This window comes from Mobula hypostoma, chromosome 5 (genome assembly GCF_963921235.1).
Source record: "Mobula hypostoma chromosome 5, sMobHyp1.1, whole genome shotgun sequence".
Taxonomy (NCBI): domain Eukaryota; kingdom Metazoa; phylum Chordata; class Chondrichthyes; order Myliobatiformes; family Myliobatidae; genus Mobula; species Mobula hypostoma.
Window position 1 is genome coordinate 138,613,955 of NC_086101.1, and position 25,006 is coordinate 138,638,960.

Genomic DNA, 25,006 nt, shown 5'->3' on the forward strand with positions numbered 1-25,006 from the left:
AGCTGTTCCTGAATCGCTGAGTGTGTGCCCTCAGGCTTCTGTACCTCCTACCTGATGGTAACAGTGAGAAAAGGGCATGCCCTGAGTGCTGGAGGTCCTTAATAATGAACACTGCCTTTCTGAGACACCGCTCCTTGACGATGTCCTGGGTACTTTATAGGCTGGTACCCAAGACGGAGCCAACTAAATTTACAACCCTCTGCAGTTTCTTTCGGTTCTGTGCAGTAGCCACCCCCCATACCAGACAGCGATGCAGCCTGTCAGAATGCTCTCCATGGTGCATCTATAGAAATTTTTGAATGTAATTGTTGACATACCAAATCTCTTCAAACTCCTAATAAGGTATACCTGCTGTCTTGCCTTCTTTATAACTACATGGATATGTTGGGACCAGGTTAGATCCAAAGAGATCTTGACACCCAGGAACTTGAAACTGCTCACTCTCTCCACTTCTGATCCCTCTATGAGGATTGGTATGTGTTCCTTCGTCTTATCCTTCCTGAAGTCCACAATCAGCTTTTTCGTCTTACTGACGTTGAGTGCAAGATTGTTGCTGCGGCACCACTCCACTAGTTGGCATATCTCACTCCTGTACGCCCTCTCGTCACCACCTGAGATGCTACCAACAAATTTGTATCATCAGCAAATTTATAGATAGTACTTGAGCTGTGCCTGGCTACACAGTCATGTGTATATGGAGAGTAGAGTAGTGGGCTAATCTAACACCCCTGAAGTGCCCCAGTATTGTTTGTCAGCGAGGAGGAGATATTATTACCAATCCACACAGATTGTAGTCTTCTGGTTAGGAAGTCGAGGATCCAATTGCAGAGGGAGGTACAGAGGTGCAGGTTCCGTAACTTCTCAATCAGGATTGTGGGAATGATGGTATTAAATGCTGAGCTATAGTCGATGAACGGCACTCTGACATAGGTGTTTGTGTCCAGGTGGTCTAAAGACATGTGGAGAGCCATTGAGATTGTATCTGCCATTGACCTATTGTGCCAATAGGCAAATTGCAATGGGTCCAGGTCCTTGCTGAGGCAGGAGTTCAGTCTCATCATGACCGACCCCTCAGAGCATTTCATCACTGTTGATGTGAGTGTTACTGTGTGATAGTCATTAAGGCAGCCCATATTATTCTTCTTATTCTTCTTAATTGTTGCCTTTTTGAAGCAAGTGGGAACTTCCACCCGTAGCAGTGAGAGGTTAAAATGTCCTTAAATATTCCCGCCAGTTGATTGGCACAGTTTTCCAGAGCCTTATCGGGTACTCCATCGGGACTTTCTGCCTTGCGAGGGTTCACTCTCTTTAAAGACAGTCTAACATCGGCCTCTGAGGCACAGCTCACAGGGTTGTCAGGTGCAGCAGAGATCTTCACAGCAGTAGTTATGTTCTCCCTTTCAAAGCTGGCGTAGAAGGCATTGTGTTCATCTGGTAGTGAAGCATCACTGCCATTCATGCTATTGGGTTTCGCTTTGAAGGAAGTAATATCTTGCAGACCCTGCCAGAGTTGTTGTACGTCTGATGTCGCCTCCAACCTCGTTGGAAATTGTCTCCTTGCCCTTGAGATTACCTTCCACAAATCAAGCCTGGTTTTCTGGTACAGGCCTGGGTTGCCAGACTTGAATGCCACAGATCTAGCCTTCAGCAGATGAGGTACCTCCTTGTTCATCCACGGCTTTTAGTCTGGGAATGTACAGTAAGTTTTTGTAGGCACACACTCATCCACACAAGTTTTAATGAAGTCGGTAACAACTGTAGCATACTCATCCAGGTTCAAAGATGAATTCCTGAATACAGTTCTGTCCACCGATTCAAAGCATTCCTGTAGGTGCTCCTGTGCTTCCCTTGTCCATACCTTCTTGGTCCTCACTACCGGTGCTGCAGTCTTCAGTCTCTGCCTATACTCAGGGAGAAGAAGTACAGCCAGGTGATCAGACTTCCCGAATTGAGGGGGTGGAATAGCACGGTAGGCATTCTTGATGGGAGTGTAACAATGGTCCAGTGTATTGATTGCTCTGGTTTTGCAAGTGATCTGTTGATAGTAATTGCTTAGTGATTTTTTTTCGGACTGACCTGGTTAAAATCTCCCAAAACAATGGTGAAGGCGTTAGTATGTACTGTTTCGTGCATGTTGATCCCATTGCTCAGATCATCTAAAGCCTGATTGACATTGGCCTGAGGTGGAATGTATACTGCTACCAAAATGACCCCGGAGAACTCCCGCGGTAGGTAAAAAAGACTACACTTAACTGCTAGATATTCCAGGTCTGTCGAGCAGAATTCATCAGTATATTGAGGTAGTACAAAGGAAAACCAATAACAGAACGCAAAGTACTGTACATTTAAATCTGTAACTGGGCTGACACCTTTGGTTTGTAAATGCCGAAAAAGAGGTCCGCAGCCACAGGAAATGTGAAAATGGTAGTTTATTTTCCGGCAGATTGTGACCTATTGTGTTGCTGTTGCGCCAATTCTTTTTATAATCTGAAGGCAAACTTCTTCACTCAGAAGGTGTTGCGAGTGTGGAAGGAGCTGTCAGCGAAAGTAATTCGGGTTCAATCGGAATATTTAAGTTAAGTTTGGATGTGTACATGCATGAGAGGGTTTGGAGGAATATGGTCCAGGTGCAAGTAAATGGGACTAGGCAGAAGATTTGATGAGGACTGTATGGACCGAACGACCAGTTTCCAAGCTGAAGTACTCTCCGACTGACCTTCCAAATTAGCTCTGCCATTCAGTGTGCGCATGCGTACACGAGACGCAGCGGGAGCACCCCTTCCACGCCTCCTCTTGCGCTTCATGTTTTGCGCATGTGCTGACCGATCTGACGGGCCGGTCAACATGCACATGCGCTAGCCGGCAAACGTTCCTCTTGCCCGCTCCTTGGTGTGACGTTGACGCATGCGCAACAGCCGGTAAACTTTCCTCTTGCCCGCTCCTTGGTGACGTTGACGCATGCGCACTAGCCGGCAAACATTCCTCTTGCACACGCCTTGGTGTGACGTTGACGCATGCGCGCCTTCCCGGCGACTGGTTGCCCCCTTTCCCCTCCCACAACCTCCAAAGGCGTGTCAACGCTTTCAGATCTTAAGGATAGGTGTTTAAACAAACAAAAAGTATGGGAACGCCTCAGTTGACAGGCGCAAAATTAAAATATCGGATGTGAGAGGAGTTGCGGCCCGAGGGCGAGTGGTGATCGTAGGTTTAACTCAGCGGAAGGTTCCGCCGACCGTTGAGTCCCCCGGGGCCTGGTGTCGGCCGACAGGTGGGGGCCAGAGTGCCATCGCATTGTCCCAGAACGCAGCAACGCGGCCTGGCCTCCTCTGCCTCCTTTGCCTCCTTTCTCCCCCTCCACCGGAGAACTTCAGGGGCTCTCGCTCGGGTTTCTTTTCTCCCCCCCCCATCTCTGCTTCCTTGGGGCCCAGATGACTCGCGGCTTCAGGTCAAGTTTCTCTTCCTTTTGTGAAAGGGCTGTCGACTTACACTTCGATCGATGAACGTTAAGGGAGAAAAAATACGGTGGATTGACATTGAAACATCCAGTGTGTGGCTGCCGACCTCCCTCAGAATATTCATCATGCCATCATCCATCTTCCGCTTGGAGTCCGGTCACCTGTGAGAAAAAAAATTCCTCAAGGCGTTTTCACAAAGAGAAAGTTCCTCGTTAAGATCTCCGTCCCAGTAGTTTCTCTTCTTGTGATCGCTGGAGTAGCCCGTTTATTCATTATTTATTTAATTGATTGACTGAAGTGACTCGTAGTTTGGCCTTGCGATGAATAACCTGTCTCTGAGCGAGTTGTGTTGCCTCTTCTGTTGCCCACCCTGCCCCGGTCGCATCGCTTCCAAACTGGCTTTCCTGCCCCCCGAGCCCACCTATGCTCTATTACCCGACGAGTCCGGGGGCCGCTGGAGCTTGCACCTGGCCGAGCGGGCGGACTGGCAATACTCCCAGCGGGAGAAGGACTCTATCGAGGCCTTCATGACCAGGACCAGCCGGGGAAACCGCATCGCTTGCATGTTTATCCGTTGCTCCCCTAGCGCCAAATTTACGCTACTCTTCTCGCACGGCAATGCCGTGGATCTGGGTCAGATGAGCAGCTTCTATATCGGCCTGGGTTCCAGGATCAACTGTAACGTATTCTCCTACGACTACTCGGGCTATGGGGCCAGCTCCGGGAAGCCTTCTGAGAAAAACCTCTATGCAGATGTCGATGCAGCTTGGCAAGCCCTCAGGACCAGGTAGGGAAATTCACAACACGTTTAATCGTAGACCGTCCCCCAACCCTGAATGAGCAATCCCAATATTTCAACTCTTCCACCTCTCCACTGTTGCCTTGGAAATCTTCCCATTTCCAATATGTATTCACTTCGCTTTGATTATAAAGTGAATTTACTCTGAATACATTGTGTTGTTTCTTTGCTGTTTCTTCATAAACAGCACAGAAACGGGTCCTTTGGTCAAATTCTTCTCACCTACTTACCTCTTCTACCAAACTCTTGACCTGTCTATAATCTTCCCCCGGGTCCCCTTCTCCTATGATCCACTCTCTTCTCCTATCAGATTTTTCCTTCAGCTCTTTACCTTTCCCATCCACTTGGTTTCACCTACCACCTTCTAGTTATCCTCCTTCTCCTCCCCCCCCCCCCAACTTTTTCTTCTGGCGTTTTCCCATCTTTTCCAGTCCTGAAGAAGGGTCTCTGCTGAAAGTTGATTGATTGTTAATATCCATAGATGCTGCCTGATCTGCTGAGTTCCTTCAGCATTTTGTGCGTGTTACTTCAAATTTGTCCACACCTACTAAGGTGCCTTCCAGAGCCAGTACCATTTGGCTGCAATTTAGCCTGCATCATTATAGCTTTCATATATACGTGAACCTGTCCAAATACTTTTAATTTTTTTTATATAATTGCACCTGCCTGTACCACTTCCTTGGGCAGCTTATTCCATATAACCATGACCCTCGGTGTGGAAAAGCGTGCTCCTCAGGTCCCCTAAATCTTTCCACTCTCATCTTAGACCTATGCCCTCTAGTCTTCGACTCCTACACTGGACAAAAGACTGTGACCAGGCACCTTATGTGTACTCCCATGATTTTCTAAATCTCTATGTCATCCCTTAGTTCCTGTCTCTCCAGTCCCTGCTAAACTCAACCCATGTCTTAATCTGCACCAGTCACATGCACCTATATCTTGGGACTTCTGAAGCAGTTATATAAATGTTCCATCCTTGTTTCCAAATTCTCCACAGCCTAGTCACACTTCTCTTAAAACCTTCATCTTAATAGTTATGAGATATCTGCAGGTATAATTCTGGTTACTTCTGCATCTCGGAATATAATTACTATGGGCGATCCTGATTTCAGCCCAACCTCAACTGCTTGCGAAATTTAAACTCTGCAATCCCTTCTGTGAACTTCCCTTTTGTTCCTAGCTTTGGGACACACCTTAAAATCTACCTCTGACTAAGCCTTTGGTAATCCTGTGTGTCTGGACATCAATTGTTTTGTTTGATAATATTCCTATGAAGGGTTAGGAATATTTTTGCTATATTAGATGGTACCAGATGAAGTTGCTGTATGTTAGAAACTTGAAGACTTAAAATCACTTCTGTTTTAATCACCATCTTTGCTTTCCAAACGCTTTCTTTCTCTTGCTCTGTCCAGTGGATCTGGGGTCAAGTCCGATAACCTGTTTGCAGTGTTCTTTCGGAGTATTCATTTCCATATGCAATAAAGTTGCTGTTAAGTGGTACCTCAATAATTTGTAAATGCATGTTACTTCAGGCCTTGTCTATCACTCCAGTAATTGATATACGTATTGGAGTTTAGTTTGTATCTAGAAACTAAAATGAGTATCTGTTAAGATTGATTGGATTTGGTATTTGGTGCCTCTCAACAATATCTTAGCAAGATAAGTCAAGTCAGTATCTGAAACTGCATTGTTCTGAAGCTTACCTACGCAAAATTGAAGGGGCATATGCACAATTAGAGTGTCTCTGCCTTTGTCACCTTACCTTAATTCTGAAAGAGGGTGCCTAATATGGGATCATGCAAAAAAGAAGTGACAGTTGCAGAATGCCATAATTTGATGAACAACAGTCACCTGTGCATCCAGTGAACTGTGAGCTGTGGTCAATCAAGGGGACAGAAAATGGCAAGTGGAAGAAACTAGACACCGACTGCATGAGCTACAGAAAACTGTCAAGTCAGGTAGGAAGTTCAACTTCCTGGGAGTACTTTAGAATTCAGCAAAGAGTGACCAAGAAACAGAATAAGAGTTAACAAACAAGAAAAATAAATCCTGCCTACAGGAACTCCGAAGGTATGTGTAAAGTAAAAGATTAATAGTGGTAGCTATGGGTTTCTTATGGACAGGTCTGTGAATTTGTAAGACACAAAAAGGAAATAGCAAATAAATAAGTACTTTGTGTATGTCTTCTCAAACTTCCCAGAAATAATGGTCTAGTGCAAGTGAGAAAGTTTAATATTAGTAGAAAATCTTTGCTTATGGAATTAGTGGGTCTGAAAACTTAAATCCCACAATTTGGCTATGAAGATTCGGCATTACATCTAAAACTTTGACAAACTTCTATTGATATGTGGTGGAGAGTATATTGACTGGCTGCATCATAGCTTGGTATGGAAAATCCTACAAAAAGTAGCGGGAATGGTCCAGTCCATCATGGGTAAAGCCCTCTCCACTATTGAGTACATCTACAGGAAAGCAACATCCATCATCATGGACCCCTCACCATCCAGGTCACACTTTCTTCTCACTGCTGCCATCAGGAAGAAGCCACAGGACTCACATCACCAGGTTCAGGAACAGTTATTACCCCTCAGCAATCAGACTCTTGAACCAAAGAAGATAATTTCACTCACCCCGTCACCGAACTATTCTCAGAACCTATGGACTCATTTTCGAGGACTCTTCATCTCATGTTATTGATAATTTATTACTTATTTATTATTTACTTCTCTATTTGCCCAGTTTGTTGTCTTTTGCACACGGGTTGTCCATCCTGTTGGCTGTGGTCTTTCATTGATTCTGTTATTGATATTGGATTTATTGAATATGCCCACAAGAAAATGAGTCTGGTAATATTTGGTGTCATTTATGCACTTTGATAATAAGCTAACATTGAACTTTATGACAATGTTAAGTGTTCTGGCTGTCTTGCAAAATTCTGTGAGTTCTGGAATGGTTCCTTTAGATTGGAGAGTAGCATAAGTGACATTAATTTCTGACAGATATCAGTAATTAAGAATAGGAGGTGACAGTGAAACCTACAAAATACTTAAAAGGGCTCTATTATTGCTATGGGGAGAATGATTTTCCTGGTTTAGGAGTCTGGAACTAGGATCACAATCTCAATGTGAAGGATAGAACTGAAATGATATTTTTTTCACTGAAAGGTATTTGTCTTTATAACCATATAACAATTATAGCATGGAAACAGGCCATCTTGGCCCTTCTAGTCTGTGCCGAACTCTTACTCTCACCTAGTCCCACTGACCTGCACTCAGCCCATAACCCTCCATTCCTCTCCTGTCCATATAGTTGTAAAACTAAACTTTAAATTACAACATTGAAACTTTCTCAACCACTTCAGCTGCAAGCTCGTTCCACACAGCTACCACTCTCTGAGTAAAGAAGTTCCCCCTCATGTTACCCCTAAACTTTTGCCCTTTAACTCTCAACTCATGTCCTCTTGTTTGAATCTCCCCCATTCTCAATGGAAAAAGCCTATCCACGTCAACTCTATCTATCCCCCTCATAATTTTAAATACCTCTATCAAGTCTCTCCCCCCCCCCAACCTTCTACATTCCAGAGAATGAAACCCCAATTTGTTCAACCTTTCTCTGTAACTTAGGTGATGAAAGCCAGGTAACATTCCAGTAAACCTTCTCTGTACGCCCTATTTTGTTGACATCTTTCCTATAATTCGGTGACCAAAACTGAACACAATTCTCCAAATTTGGCCTCACCAATGCCTTGTACAATTTCAACATTACATCCCAAATCCTGTACTCAATGCTCTGATTTATAAAGGCCAGCCTACCAGAAGCTTTCTTCACCACCCTATCCACATGAGATTCCACCTTCAGGGAACTATACACCATTATTCCTTGATTCCTCTGTTCTACTGCATTCTTCAATGCCCTACCATTTACCATGTATGTCCTATTTTGATTAGTCCTACCAAAATGTAGCACCTCACACATAACAGCATTAAACTCCATCTGCCATCTTTCAGCCCACTCTTCTAACTGGCCTAAATCTGTCTGCAAGCTTTGAAAACCTACTTCATTATCCACAACTCCACCTCTCTTAGTATCATCTGCATACTTACTCGTCCAATTTACCACCCCATCATCCAGATCATTAATGCATATGACAAACAACATTGGACCCAGTACAGATCCCTGAGGCACACCACTAGTCACCGGCCTCCAATCTGACAAACAGTTGTCCACCACTACGCTCTGGCGTCTACTTCAATATTAATACCTAACAGTTGAACCTTCCTAACTAACCTTCCATGTGGAACCTTGTCAAAGGCCTTACTGAAGCCCATATAGACAACATCCACTGCTTTACCCTCGTCAACTTTCCTAGTAACCTCTTCAAAAAATTCAATAAGATTTGTCAAACATGACCTTCCACTCACAAATCCATGTTGACTGTGCCTAATCAGACCCTGTCTATCCAGATAATTATATATGCCATCTCTAAAAATACTTTCCATCAATTTACCCACCACTGATGTCAAACTCACAGGCCGATAATTGCTAGGTTTATTCTTAGAACCCTTTTTAAACAATGGAACAACATGAGCAATACGCCAATTCTCCGGCACCATCCCTGTTTCTAATGACATCTGAAATACAGGTGGCCCCGCTTTTCGAACGTTCGCTTTACAAAACCTCGCTGTTACGAAAGACCTACATTAGTTACCTTTTCTCGCTAACAGAAGGTGTTTTCACTGTTACAAAACAAAGGCAGTGTGCGGAAAAAGCAGCATACGTCCTAAGCAACTGCTTCTCCCCCAGATTCGGAACAGTATTCTAGCCGGCATTGCTTAAACACGTTCCTGTGAGCAGCTGTTAGTGAGATGATTTCTACGGTATTGGAAAAGGCTAAAAGAGCTCGTAAGGGTGTTACACTTAGCGTAAAACTAGACATAATTAAGCATTTCGATCGTGGTGAACGAAGTAAGGGCAAAGTGAGTTTGGCTTGTGGAAATTGACAAAGATGATGTTGAAGAGGTTTTGGCATCACATGACCAAGAACTGATAGATGAAGAGCTGATGCAATTGGAAGGGGAAAGGATAACAATCGAAACTGAATGCAGTGGCGAATGGACCGAAAGTGAAGTCGTCCAGGAACTGAACGTGAAGAAGATGACCTGCCTGCCCTGATGGAAACAGACGACGATGAGATGATACCTCAGTGTCCCACCACCCCAACCCCCCAGGCTGCGGTCCGATACATTGCCACGGAGAATGCAGCGGTAACCGGGACGCACCCAACACATCTTTAAGAAAAAAGCCAAAATAAACAAGCTAATTAATTAGGTGCTGCTCAGCACGTAACTATCGGCCCAGATCAGAGGCGTTTACCGATTGCGTCGCTTCTGATCTGGGCCAACATTTACGTGCCGGGCGGCACCTAATTAATTAGCTTGTTTATTTCGGCTTTTTTCTTAAAAATGTGCTGGGTACGTCCCGACTACCACTGTATCGCTGCATTCTCTGCGGATCGGTATCAGTTGGCAGCCTGGAGGTTGGGGACGACTGCACCAACCCAACCTTCGATGACTCAGCCTAACACACCATCATCAGTGTGCTTGGCGCTGTCTTCCCGGTTCCAGTAAGTGATACTTCACTGTACATACATTATTTCTACTTTATAGAGGCTGTGTATTTTTATGTGTTATTTGGTATGATTTGGCAGCTTCATAGCTTAAAGGTTACTGGAGAGAATGTTTCTGCCGAGAGCGTTTGCGCCGTGCTTTTGGTAAGAGCACTTGCATGAGATTTTCGCTACGGAGAACAGTGCGGCAATGATTATAGAAAAGTATTTCTACTTTATATAAGCTGTGTATTTATCATATCATTCCTGCTTTTACTATATGTTACTGTTATTTTAGGTTTTATGTGTTATTTGGCATGATTTGATAGGTTATCTTTTGGGTCTGCGAACGCTCACAAATTTTTCCCATATAAATAAATAGTAATTGCTTCTTCGCTTTACGACATTCCAGCTTACAAACCGTTTCATCGGAACACTCTACCTTCGGATGGCGGGGGAAACCTGTGTTTCTGCCAGAGCCTCTGCTATTTCTACACTAACTTCCCTCAAGGTCCTAGGGAATATCCTGTCAGGACCCGGAGACTTAGCCACTTTTATATTCCTTAAAAGCGGCAGTACTTCCTCTTCTTTAAACATCATAGTTTCCATAACTTCCCTACCCGTTTCCCTTATCTTACACAATTCAATATCCTTCTCCTTCGTGAATACTGAAGAAAAGAAATTGTTCAGAATCTCCCCCATCTCTTTTGGCTCCACACATAGCTGTCCACTCTGATTCTCTAAGGGACCAATTTTATCCCTCACTATCCTTTTGCTATTAATATAACTAGAATCCTTGGGATTTATTTTCAAGCAACACACATCAAAGTTGCTGGTGAACACAGCAAGCCAGACAGCATCTCTAGGAAGAGGTACAGTCGACGTTTCGGGCTGACGAAGGATCTCGGCCCGAAACGTCGACTGTACCTCTTCCTAGAGATACTGCCTGGCCTGCTGCGTTCACCAGCAACTTTGATGTGTGTTGCTTGAATTTCCAGTGTCTGCAGAATTCCTCGTGTTTGCAGATTTATTTTCACCTTACTTGCCAAAGCAACTTCATATCTTCTTTTAGCTTTCCTAATTTCTTTCTTAAGACTCTTTTCGCATTCTTTATATTCCTTGAGCACCTCATTTGCTCCATGCTGCCTATATTTATTGTAGATATCTCTCTTTTTCTGAACCAAGTTTCCAATAGCCCTTGAAAACCATGGCTCCCTCAAACTTCTAACCTTTCTTTTCAACCTAACAGGAACATAAAGATTCTATACCCTCAAACTTTCACCTTTAAATGATCTCCATTTCTCTATTACATTCTTCCCATAAAACAAGTTGTCCCAATCCACTCCTTCTAAATCCTTTTGCATCTCCTCAAAGTTAGCCTTTCTCCAATCAAAAATCTCAACCCTGGGTCCAGACATATCCTTCTCCATAATTATATTGAAACTAATGGCACTGTGAGCACTGAACACAAACCTCCGTCACCTGACCTATCTCATTCCTTGACAGGAGATCCAACACTGCCCCTTCTCTAGTTGGTACCTCTATGTATTGCTGCAAAAAACTATCCTGCACACATCTTACAAACTCCAAACCATCCAGCCCTTTTACAGTATGGGCTTCCCAGTCTATGTGTGGAAAATTAAAATCTCCCACAATCACAGCCTTGTGCTTACTACAAATATCTGCTATCTCCTTACATATTTACTCCTCCAATTCTTGCCCCCCCCCATTTGGTGGTCTATAATACACCCCCATAAGTGTTACTACATCTTTCCCATTCCTCAATTCCACCCAATTAGCCTCCCTAGACGAGCCCTCTGATCTATCCTGCCAGAGCACCGCTGTAATATTTTCTCTGGCAAGCGATGCAACACCTCCCCCTCTTGTCCCTCCGATTCTATCACACCTGAAGCAATTAAATCCAGGAATATTTAGTTGCCAATCACACCTGTCTTGTAACCATGTTTCACTAATAGCTACCACATCATACTTCCAGGTATCAGTCCATGCTTTAAGCTCATCCACCTTTCTTATAATACTCCTAGCATTAAAATAAATGCATTTAAGAAATTTTCCCCCTCTTACTCTCTGTTTATCATTAACGGTGCAAACAACTTTACTATTTTCTTTTTCTTCCTTCTCCCCTACATCTGTTCTTACACTCTGGTTCCCCTCCCCCTTGTATCTAGTTTAAATCCACCGGAGCCTCTCTAGCAAACCTACTTGCAGGAATATTTGTCCCCCTCTAGTTCAGACGTAAACCATCCTGCCGGAACAGGTCCCACCTTCCCTGGAGAACTGCCCAATTATCTATAAATCCGAAGCCCTTCCTCCTGCACCATATCTTCGGCCACATGTTGATCTGCGCTATCTTACTATTTCTAAACCTGCCTGCATATGGCACTGGTAGCAATCCTGAGATTGCTATCCTGGAGGTCCTGTCCTTTAACTTGGAGCCGCTGAAAGAACCCTTGGCCACATCTTTAGCTCAGTCAGTTGGCTTTGAACTGACAAAGTGAAATGCTACAATGAGATCTGTGATTGTGGTGGGAAGCAGATTATGGAGTAATATCTAGTCTGCACTTTGGCTTCTACATGAGTGAGGATTTTGCTGATGTCATCACCTTGTTTTTAGGTCTTAGCCGTGACTGGAAAAACAACTTGGTGAATAGATGCAAAGATCAGACATGGTTAAGTACAGTGTGTTGACCAGAACAATGGGGATTACTGCCCTGCTCTTTAAAAGGTGCTGTAGAATCTTCTATGCCCATCTGTGGGTCGGTAGGATATGCGGAGAGCAGTTCGGACATAGATCAGTGAAAACCAAGGCTAGTTCAGTCTCTTCTCTTTGGTACATCCATGACACTTCAGATGCTCTCAATCACTTCATTCATTTTAATTTCCCTGGTCCTGATTATCTCATTTTCACTGTGGCTATCCAGTCCTTGTAGACTTCTATTACCCTATCATGGAGAGTGGGTTTATAGAAGATGGTCAGTCTCCAAAGATTGAGAAATAGGAGAGGGGTGTACAATTTAAAGAGCAAGTAAATCTAGGAGCTCCTTTCTAGACAACAGGCCTAACCAGTCATCATCCCTACTTTTGCTGGAACTAGCCTTTGCCCTGAACAGTTTAACTTTTGACTCCTCACGCTTTCTTCAAAACTGGAGTGTAGGCGTGGGTTCTCTTATTTATGCTTGCCTTTTCATGGACTGTGTGGAACAGCCCATGTTAGTGGGATCCTACCACTAAACGCATCTTTCCCTACCCCTGCTTTGCGCAGGGATGCTCTCTCTGTGACTCCCTTGTCCACTCATCCCTCTTCAATGATCTCTGCCCCTGCCCCTACTCCAATTCCCGCACCACCATTCAAGGGCTCCAAAAAATCCTTCCAGGTGAGGCGACACTTCATCTGCTAGTCTGTCAGGTTATTGACTGTATCCAGTATTCCCAGTGCGGCCTCCTCCACATCAGGGATAACTAATGTAGATTGAGTAAACACCTTGCTCGATCCACCACAAGAGGCAGGGTTTCCCAATGGCCACCTATTTTAATTCTAACTCCCATTCCCATCCTGACTTGTCAGTCAGTGGCCCCCTCTATGGTCATGATGAGGCTTCCTACAGGTTGGAGGAGGAGCACCTTATTCCGTTGGCTAGTTTCCAATCTCACAGGATAAACATTAATTTCTCTAGCATGTAATTACTCCCCGCCCCCTCCTCTTTTTTTTTCCAATCCCCATTTTGGCTCCTGTCTAACCCCATCTGTTTTCCAAACCTGCTCATTAAAGTTGAAAGTAAATTTATTATCAAAGTACATGTATGTCTTCATGTACAACTCTGGTATTCATTTTCTTGCAGGCATTCATACACCCAACAGCACAAACAACCAATGTGCAAATCAAAAAGAAAAAAATAAAACTATTGAGATCATAAGAATACCTGAAAGTGAGTTTATAGGTTGTGGGAACAGTTCAATAATGGGGTGAAAGACGTGGAATGAAGTTATTCCTCTGGTTCAAGAGCCTAATGGTTGAGGGGTAATACTAAACTTGGTGGTGTGGATCCTGAGGCTTCTGCACCTTTTTTCCTAATGGCAGTAGTAAGAAGAGAGCAGCTGTCCGGATGGTGGGGATCCTTAATGACTGATGCTGCTTTCCTGTGACAGCACTCTGTGTGGATGTGCACAATGGTTGGGAGTACTTTACCTGTGATATACTGCATCATCGTGGAGCCCCTCCCTCTGGCGCTCTTCCTCCCTCCTTTTCTCTAATGGTCCACTGTCCTCTCCTATTAGATTCCTTCAGACCTTTGCCTCTTCCACCTTTCATCTCCTAGCTTCTCACTTCATCCCCTCTCCCTCCCACCCATCCACCTTCCCCGTCACCTGGTTTCAACTATCACCTGCCAACTTGTCCTCCTTCCCCTCCCTCACCTCCTTAAGGCTGATTTATACTTCTGCGTCAAATTGATGTCGTAGGTACGGCGTAGCCACGAACCCTATGCAGAGCCTACGTGGATCCCTATGCCATAGCCTGACGCGCACCTCTACAAAATGTGATTGCGTATTGCGGCAGTGCAGACCACAACAACTGTGATTGGTCCGCTTGGCGGCGTCGCATTTCCTCCTACGCTGCAATAGCTTCCCATTGGGCGACTGAAGGGCAGGGAAGGAACTCTGGCTGCAATGCCTTCCATAAAGCTTTACAGACCTCCGAAATTATGGAGGACACATTTCGCTTTTACGAAAAAAGACGCTCGCTTTAAACTTGTTTACTCCGAGGAAGACTACCATGACCATTAAGCCTTGCACAGGCAGGTGTGTGCACATGTGTGACGTGCACGAATTGCAGAGCGACGCAGGCACATCATCGCACAAGTATAAATGCTCACAACGTGTGTAGGCCATTTGCATAGGTTATGGCGTCCATCTGACGCAGAAGTATAAATCAGCCTTTATTCTAGCTTCTTTCCTCTTCTTTTCCAGCCCTGATGAAGGGTCGTGAGCCGAAACATTGAATACTTATTCCTGTCCATTGAATCTAACTGACTACTGAGTTGCTCCAGAGTTTTTCTGAGGAAGTCCACTTTTGATTAAAAGTGCTTAATCTTAGAGCTTAGATTCTAAATGGAGAGGGCGGCATATCAGAAATTATGGAGGAACAAAAAAATTGTATGTAGATGCTAACTTTACAAAGACATTTCAACAGTTTGAGAATTGAATTTAATTGTAAAATGGTCTTGAATAAACCACCAAAAGTTGGTGATTAAGGTTCAAAATAATTAAGCAGACTAATGTACTAAAATGAATATTGATCTTGAAGTTATTGAAGATTAAAATAAGTATGACATTTATAAGTACAAATTGTGGAAACGGGAACTCTTGCCCTTAAGATGTTCATATATTGTTAACAATTTCATTTAATCTATTTTGTATTTGGATATAGTTTTAGGAAAAAGGGCCTTTTGAGCCAGCCTTCTGTTCAATAAGATCTTGGTTGATCTTCTACCTCAGTTCCATTCTTCAGCCCTAATCCCTGATTCCTCTAATAAATCTGTAGTTCAGTTTTGAGAAGCTATGCCCCCCGCCCCCCCCCGTGTTAGCCATCTCAGCCTTGGGGAAAAAGCCTCTGGTTATCCACATGATCAATGTACACCTCGATCAGGTCACCTCTCATCCTTCGTTGCTCCAAGGAGAAAAGGCCAGGTACATTCAACTTATTCTCATAAGGTACATCCTCCAATCCAGGCAACATCCTTGTAAATCTCCTCTGCACTCTCTCTATAGTATCCCCATCCTTCCTGTAGTGAGATGACCAGATCTGAACACAGTACTCCCAAGTGGGGTCTGACCAAGGTCTTGTAGCTCTAAGGAATCAGTCTGGTGAATCTTCACAGCACTTTCTGAATAGCAAATCTTGGGTAAGGAGACTAAATTTTTCACAACTTTCCTGGTGTGGTCTTGTCAGGGCCCTATATAATTGTTATAAAATATCTCTGTAAGTAGTAACTTAAACACGTAACCTGCGCTGGCTAATTAATTGGAATTGTGTTCTGTACAGCAGGGGTCCCCAACCTTTTTTGCACTGCGGACCGGTTTCATGTTGACAATATTCTTGCGGACCGGCTGACCCGGGGGTGGCGGGGGGGTATGGTTGCCAACGGACAAGAGTAGCAGTCAAATACGTTGTTTATACCGCGAGACTACAATGACCATTAAGCCTTACGCGAGCACCAGTGCGCAGTGCACGTGCCGAATTTTTCTACAAATCATTTTTGCTGATTCTGTGGGGGGAGTGTTAATTACGACCAGAATATAGGTGACAAATGGCTAATACACTCAATTTCGTTTCTAAAAGGCTTTATCTAACAAATTTAATATTAAACAAACAGCGCATATTTACCTCGCATGAATATAGTGATAAGTCAATTATCAGGGGAGGACAGGGGACCCTGAAGTAAGTGTTGAACGAACTTCCAGTAGTAGTGGTAGAAGCAGGTTCCATGTTATCATTTAAAGAAAAATTGGATAGGTATATGGTCAGGAAAGGAATGAAGGGTTATGGGCTGAGTGCAGATCGGTGGGACTAGGTGAGAGTAGCGTTCGGCACAGACTAGAAGGGCAGAGATGGCCTGTTTCCATGCTGTAATTGTTATATGGTTATATAAGTAAGTCAATAGCATCATAACATTTTAAGTAACGTTTGTATATTAAACACACAGCACACATTTTCCCCGTATGAACATATAAAATCATTGCAACACACCAATATCGCTGAATCAGTGGGAGCCCTGGACTTGTTTCCCTGCATCAAGACGGTCCCATCGAAGGGTGACGGGAGACAGCGATACTCGAAGGAGGTTCCTTATGTCCAGTCTATTCCGCAATTTGGTTTCCGTTGCATTCATTGCAGAGATATGTTGGAAATGGAAGCAACGTTTTCAGTGCTTTCCTGGCTATCTCAGGATATTTAGCCTTGGCTTTGACCCAGAATGCCGGCAGAGATGTTACGTCAAAAATACTTTTCAGCCCGCCGTCATTTGCAAGCTCGAGGAGTTGATCTTCTTCCCGCGCTGACATGGATGACATGTGGGTAATGACCTCGCATGCGTAATGGCTCAACAGTGCGTGACAGGGAATGAGGAAAGGTGCAGCTAACTCCTATCGCCAAATCATATCGTTTCCTCCCGGCCCGGTAGCGCATGCTTTGCGGCCCGCTGGTTGGGGACCGCTGCTGTACAGTACAGGTTTCGACAATGTGTAGTTTGTTTTTGTTTAGTGTCTCTGATCTTATCAAACTATTCATCTAAACTGAACTGATTTTCTGTTGTTGCTTTGTGTAAAGTAAGCAGATGAGAGCTACAGCCCTATTTTTGAAGGGAAAAAACCATGAGAATAATTTGTACAATCCTGAGCATTCTTTGAAATTCTGTGCTTCTACTGAACCCACAGAATTGGCTTGATTTCTGTTTCCGTCAGTGTTGCTGATGGGGACTAATGTTCCATCAGATTTTGAGAATTTCTGCACAAATGAAAAAAGATAGTGCTGACAATAATTCATTTTCTGCTTTTTTGAAAGTTATTTCAGATGTTATGTGTATTACTGTGTTTTACACCAGGTAGAGAAGCATTGTCTAGTTTCTTTATACATTATATAGTTATACGTTATATGCGTGTATATATAGTTAAATGCCAAAAGACTTGGTCTGAGCTGGCAGTAATATTGTACAAGTTGAGCACCCATTATCGGAAATGGTTAGGGATGTAATTTTTGGATTTTTTTCAGATTTTTGAATATTTGCATCTATATAATGAGATACCTTGGGGATGAGGCTCAAGTCTAAACATAAAATCCATTTACACTACATATCCCATAAAGGTAGTTTTATATAATATTTTCAATAATTTTGTGCATGAAACTATATGGTGTGCATTTAATCATCAGAAATGTAAGCCATCACAACCTTGACCACCCAGGTGGATAGTCCTTGGCTGTTTGGCATCTCCATTTCCAACTGAATTTATGTGCTGCTGGCAAGTAGTCTTTGTCTTACACTTGTTCATCACACATATGTACTGATGCAGCTGTGCACATTAGATTTTTATCAGCGACAACCTTGGCAAACTCATCAATGAATTCCTCTGCTGCTTTGTGATCAGCAGATGCTTTATTACCAGAGATCATTAAAAGTGTAATGTTGTGCCTTTTTCTTAAATTTCTGCAACTAGCCTGCTGAGTCTTTACAATTACCTTCAATTTGCAGATTGTCATGATGGATCTTGGCTTGTTTCATGATCAGTATACCATAAAGCGGCATATGTTCACTCTGACGCTGACAAATCTACTCTTTCAATACACGATTGAGATCTTCTTTCGCTTTATGCAGTGTTTTTCTATTTTTCATTAATTTGTGCTCATTACATATGTGAGGTCACTTCTCAGAAATGTCTGTAGTAGGTAGAGACCTGTGCATTGCCTGGGAACCTTCCCAGTGCCTTGTGAATTTTCCAGTTGTTATTTGATGTCAGTGTTCAAAATAAACTTTAGATGTTTTCAGATTTTGAAATTTTGGATAATGGGTGCTCAACCTGTAAGAATAATAATGTATCAAGAAAACATGGTACTGACTGGAGTCTGCACTATCGCCAGAGATGGGTACGATGCTCCTTAGAAGAAGGGCTACAAAACTCACTTCTGAGCAATATTTATCAGGGAACCAGCCACCAAAAATATCTAGCTTTTCCTTGTTTAATATTTGTGAGCATTTGCTTCTCTGTAATAGTGTTTGCAATGACATAAAGCAGAAGTATCTATATTAATGCATTTTCTTTTGCTTTATAGTTTCATGATACCATTAGCCCTCTGGAGCTTTGTTAGTGGACCTGCATTAGTCTAAGGTGTGAGGTGCAGCAATTGCTAAATAAAATTACACCAAACTGAGTCCAACCTTTGTACAGCAACTACAATACATGTTTTTATTTAGTGTTATTACTTGATGTATGGGCTCTGCTTGCCCTGTAATATGGACATTTTGTGAAGTTGGCAGTTTTTTGCTAAAAGGTTTATGTTCATCGGCGAATGCCACATGCAGACAGGTGACTGACAGAGATTTTCTTTTTGTATTGGTTGGATATAATGATTGTAGATAAGAATGGATGTTCAGAAAGAGGTAGGTTAATCACTGGTCCTGTGCTGGATTTGATCATTGTTTCTGATTCAGTGAGAAAGGCATTGCATTGGTTTCCTCTTTGGCAGTATTGCGTGATTTTGGAAAATGAGCCAGGTCAAGTGAAGAAGTATCACTGGAACAATGGCTAAGATGGTACAGCGTAACCATGGCAAAGGATATAGATTACTCCAAGATAAATAATCAATTGGCAAAGTGTCAGTTGCAATATGGTGTGAACAATTTCTGGTTCAAGTAAATTGGGATCCAAGCTTGGCAGGCAGAACAATAGGGGCCCTTAAAGTGGAAATATTCTAGATTCAGTGTGGACATATTTCCAAGAGGGGGAAGGTACGGGGGGAGGATGCATGAAATTAAAATCTCGATAACCAAAAATGATGGTGAGGTCGAGCAGTAGAGAAGATCACGTGACAGACCCTGTGTTGCTCACAGAAGTGAGAATGAGGCTGATTATGGAGGAAGTTCCAATAGGATGTTTTACAAAATAACGTAAGAGCAAATGGGAACATGACTGGCCGAAAACAAAGGGAATTCAGAAATGCTATACCAAAATTGAGATAGAAGAGCTTGGTCTGATTGTGGTCAAAAAAGAGAATCTGCTCAGAGGCAGAGGACACCGCTGATGTACTAAATTAATATATTGCATCGCCCTTCAAGTAAGAAGATACTGCCAAAGTCTCGGCCAAGGAGAATTAATTGGCATTCTAGATGAGCTAAAATGGATAGAGTAGAAAGAAAGGTGAGCTGTGCTTAGAGGATGACCAATCTAGTCCAGATGGAGCGCATCAAAGCTTGTTGAGGGATGTATGGGAGTGATTTGTCAGGGCCCTGGTAATAGTCTTTCAAATTCCATAGAATCAGAAGTGGTGTCTAAGGGTTGGAAAATTACAAATATTCTACAATGTTCAAAAAGCAGATGCAAGTCGTTGAAGATACTTGGAAATGGGTTCATCAACCCATTGTGTCAATCATTTGATCTGATATTAATCTCTTAATTTTAGTCACCTTGCATTGTCATCAATTTCTATTCTCCCCCCCCCCACCCCCCACCTTTAGATTCAACAACTTACCTGCTTGGGCAAGTTACAGTGGCAAATTTGTCTACTATCCCAGACTCCACACATCTTTGGGATGTGGGAGTGTCTAGAGGAGACCAATATGGTCATGGAGGACATGCAAATTACATACAAACAACACCCAAGAATAGGATTGAGTTATGATCTGTGGTGCTGTGAAGCAGGACCTCTGCTAGCTGCACCACTGTGCTGCCCTTTATCAAAATAATTGTAAACCAATCATTTTAACTTTGTTCCAAGTATATGTCGCCATGTACCATGAGATTCATTTTCTTGTGGGCACTCAGTGGAACAAAAAATACAATAGAATCAATGGGGAAAAAGTACACATGCAGACTGACAAACAACCAATGTGCTAAAAAAGACAAACTATGGGTGAAAAAACCTAATAATAAAAAAATGATACTGAGAGCACGAGTTTTAGAGTCCTTGAAAGTGAGTCCATGGGTTGTGGAATCAATTGTGTGTTGAGCTGAGTGAAGTTATCCATGCTGGTTCAGGAACTAGACAGTTGAAGGGTAATAACTGCTCTTGCACTTGTTTGTTTGGGACCCACGGCTCTTGTACTTCCTTCCCAATGGCAGCAGCATGTAGAGAGTATGGGGCTAGGATGGTGGGTGTCCTTGATGATGGATGCTGCTTTCTCGTGGGAGCACTCCTTGTAGATGTGTTTAAAGGTGAGAGGGCTTTATTTTTGTGATGGACTGGGCTATATCCACCACTTTTTATAGGCTTTTTCATTTTTGGTTATTAGTGTTTCCATGCCAGGCCCTGACGCAACCAGTCAAGGTACTCTCAACTGTGCATCTAGAGAAGTTTGTGAAAAGTTTTAGATGACATACGGATTCTGCAAACTTCTATGAAAGTAGAGGCGCTGCTGTGCCTTCTTTGAAATGGCACTTGCATGCTGGCCCCAGCACAGATCCTCTACTATGATAACGCTAAGGAATTTAAACATACTGACCTTCTCCACCTTTGATCCAGGACTGGCTCATGGACCTCTGGTTTCTTCCCCCTTTTAGTCAGTAATGAACTCTTTTTGTGGAATATTCTAGAAACAATCATGAGTAAAACTGGTAGTTACAGAAGTTTGAATTAATGAGAGAAAGCCAATATGAATTTTTAATGGCAATTCATGTTCAATTTTCTGGAAGTACTATTGTTAATGAGGGAAATGCAGTATTGTGATTATAAATGGAGCTCCCAGAAATGCGCCATACCTGAGGTTTCTCATGGAGAATCAATTCTATGAAATACAAGTTGTAGCAACACAACTAGTCAAAGGGACAGATAGAACAAAATTTAATACTAAGAATCGCAATGTATTTCATTTTGGTGGGAAGAATATAAAGATCTGATTATAAAATGGAGGTCACAGTTCAAATAGGTCTGCTCTGAGGGCTGGCATTCCCACCTGTTTGAAAAAGGCATCTATTATACCAGAGCACAAGAAGAATTTGGTAACCTGCTTCAATGACCACCATCAGGTAGCATTTGGATCAACCCTCATTAAATGTTTCAAGAAAGTGATTTTGGTGTAAATCAACTTCTGCTTCGGAGATTACCTAGATCTGCTTGAATTTGCCTATTGCCCTTGGAGATGTGATTTCTCTGGCTTTTCTCTTTGGTCTGGGTGATTTGGAAGAAAAACATGCCTGGCTGCTATTTATCAACTACAGCTTGGTATAACATATTCATTCCATCTGAACTCAACACCAAGCTTGAAGACTTGGCCTCTGTAACTCTCTGCAGCTGGATCCTTGACTTCATTGGTGGGCCTCAACCTGTGAGAATTGGTAACAACTACTCCTCACTGATCATCAACACAGGAGCACCACTAGGCTTCATGCATAGCCCCATAATCTTCTCCCTATACATGTGTTACTGTGTGCTGAGCATACGTAGATCCATTCCCATAAACAAATTTGGTGAAAACACCACTGTCAGATGTTTCGTAGGTGGTGATGAGTTAGCATAAGGAGGTAAGGGAAGGGAAGACACATGGTTGAGTGGTGCTGCAACAACAATCTCTTGTTTGACTTAAGTAAAACTAAATCATTTCAGGAAGGGGAGGAATAGATTACTGGAGTAAATACGTCATGATAAACATTTAAGTTAACAAATAGTGTATTCGCACCATTTGAGTTCATATCTGGGCTTTAGGATGGATGCAAAGTTTTAGAGAGGTTGCAGAAGAGATTTACCAAATGGTTCCAAGCATCAAGGTCTTTGGTTATGTGGATGGATTGGAGGAACTGACATAGTCTTCCTTGAAACAGAGGAAGCTGTGTGGGGTTCTGATTGATAGGTTTAATGCCATGGAAGATTTTGATAGAGGGGAGAATTCCCAGTGACTGGGGGAGGGGTGTTCAAGAACAGTGTATATAAAATTAAGATGATGATGTGAGGAAGAATATTTGCTGTAGGCAGCCATCAGAGCTAGGATATCCAGTGATTGTATACAGATTTCAGACGGTTTGGAATTGAGCTTGATCCTGAATTTATCTCATTTGCATATTATCTATGAAATGTTGAAATAGTAATCATGGAGCTATAATCATTGCTAGCTTTCTACTGCAAACCCACTGCCTTTAGTGCCAAGGCTGATTTTAATATAAATCCTGTGAATTTTAATGTCTGAAATTACACCATTTGTATATTGTCTATCAACAGAATCCTTTTTGAGTTTTGCTTTTTAGGACTATGAAAAGGTCTAACCGATAATGGAGAGGAATAATAATCATAGACATACTATTGGGCCAGCACATAGTCATAGCAGGATATGGGCCCTTTGTGGACAGACGAGTCCATACTGACCAAATTTGCTCCTCAGGTCTCTTTTAAATCTTTCCCCTCTCATCCTAAATCTGTGTCTCTTAGTTTTGGTGTTTCCTACTCTGGGGGAAGAGACTGATACTATCCACCTTATTTTATTTCTCATTTTAAATATTTTTATAAGGTTGAATCTCCTCCTATGTTTGTGGGAATAAACACCTAGCCTGGCCAACCTCTCCCTGTAATTTGGGCCCTCTAGTCCTCGTAAGTCGTTTCTGCAATCTTTCCAGTTTAACCACATCTTTTGTATAGCAAGGATTGGGAGAGACAGAACCATCCAAAGAATGATGCCTGATGATGAAACCTACTTGATTTTTTTTGGGCGGGGGAGGAAAAATACTTCCATGTACAGGCACCTGGATATGTTAAATTAATACTTAAGGGTATTTTAAATGTGTACAATAATTCTCTAATAGTTCTCTAATCTAATAATTGGATGTCGATGATTCATTACTAGCCAGAACAAAAGATTAACAGCTCATGCTGTGGCAGTTGAACAGATTTGGTGAATTAAGTACTTTGCGTACAGAAAATGTCAGTGGGGGGAAAAAGACACTCATATAGATTCCCAAGTGATGCTTCATAATTGAAATTGTTTTGCCTTTCCCTGTGGTGAGTCATCATCAGTCCCCTTAACATATGCAATATAAATTTCTTCCTGACATGAATAGAACATACAAATGAAACTCTTTCAATAAAATGACTTCTGTTTGTAATTCCTCCTCTTTTAAGACGTTTTTTGATTTTCCAGGTGCTATATTCCATAAAATGATCGATCATAATACAATTCTCATTATAATTAGTATTTGCATGAAATGGCTAATTTTATAGCAATTTTTTAAAAATTGTTTAGTAATGTATGCCTCAAAAATATTGATTACACAGGGAATTGTGCTGCGCTTTGCTCAAGTTTGTTGGAAAGCATCCATTCTTGTTGAACAAATGTAGCAATATTAAGGGCAATTGGGAGTATAAAAGGAAATATTTGCAATGGCATAGTTAAACTAATTTAGTAGCTCTTTCAGAAGCTGCAGTGAGACAGGTAGGTTAAGTGAAACTGTGACCCTCTATGCCTTAAGAATTTGTGTTCCTATTCTGTTTAGTTGCTTTCACATCAATCCCATTGTTAACTTTTAAACGATGAACAGGGTTTGGGCATTTAGTCCATGAGTCTGATTCTCTGTTCAATGAGACTGAGGCTGGTTTGTGGCCGAGCTCCATAACCTTGGTCTTTCTTCTCCCCCACCCCCATATTTTACTTTATAAAATTAATAAGAACATTATCAGACCCAAAATTAAATGAATTGTTGATTAACTTCAAATTTCATTGGTAGAAGAGAGATCCAAATGTCTTCCATTTGTGTGTGTGTTTCCTAATATGAACAATTTGGTTTTAGACTACCATAGAACATCAGAGTGGAATTAGGACATTCAGCCCATCGAGTCTGCTCCACCATGCCATCATGGCTGATTATCCTTCAAACCCATTCTCCTGCCCTCTCCCTGTAACCTCTGACATCCTGACTAATCAAAAACCTATCAACCTCTGCTTTAAATATACTCAATGACTTGGCCTCCACAGCTCTCCGTGGCAATGAATTCCATAGATTCACCATCCTCTGGCTAAAGAAATTCCCCCTTATCTCTTGTTCTAACTGGATGTCCCTCTATTATGAGGATGCGTCCTCTGGTCCTAGACACAGCCACTATAGGAAACATCCTCTCCACATCCACTCAATCTAGGCTTTTCACTATTTGATAGGCTTCAATGAGATCTCCCCTCATTCTTAGCAAGTACAGACCCAGAACCATCAAACACTCCTTGTATGCTAACACTTTCATTCCTGAAGTCATTCTCGTGAACCTCCTCTGGGCCCTCTCCAATGCCAGCACATCCTTTCTTGGATAAGGGGTCTAAAACTGCTCACAATACTGCAAATGTGGTCTGGCCAATGCCTTGTAAAGCCTCAGCATTACATCCTTGCTTTTATATTCTAGTCCTCTTGAAATGAATGCTAACATTGCATTTGCTTTCCTTACTGCTGACT

General features: G+C 42.5%; 1 protein-coding gene across 1 annotated transcript in view; it reads left to right on the forward strand.

Moving 5' to 3' along the window:
- The first annotated feature begins 3,025 nt into the window (after positions 1-3,025).
- abhd17b (abhydrolase domain containing 17B, depalmitoylase) overlaps positions 3,026-25,006 on the forward strand; it is a 95,893-nt gene continuing 73,912 nt past the window's right edge. The window contains exon 1 of the mRNA XM_063049024.1: positions 3,026-4,242. Within this exon, the coding sequence (XP_062905094.1) occupies positions 3,776-4,242 (467 nt within the window). The 5' untranslated portion in view covers positions 3,026-3,775. The remainder of the gene's footprint in view (positions 4,243-25,006) is intronic.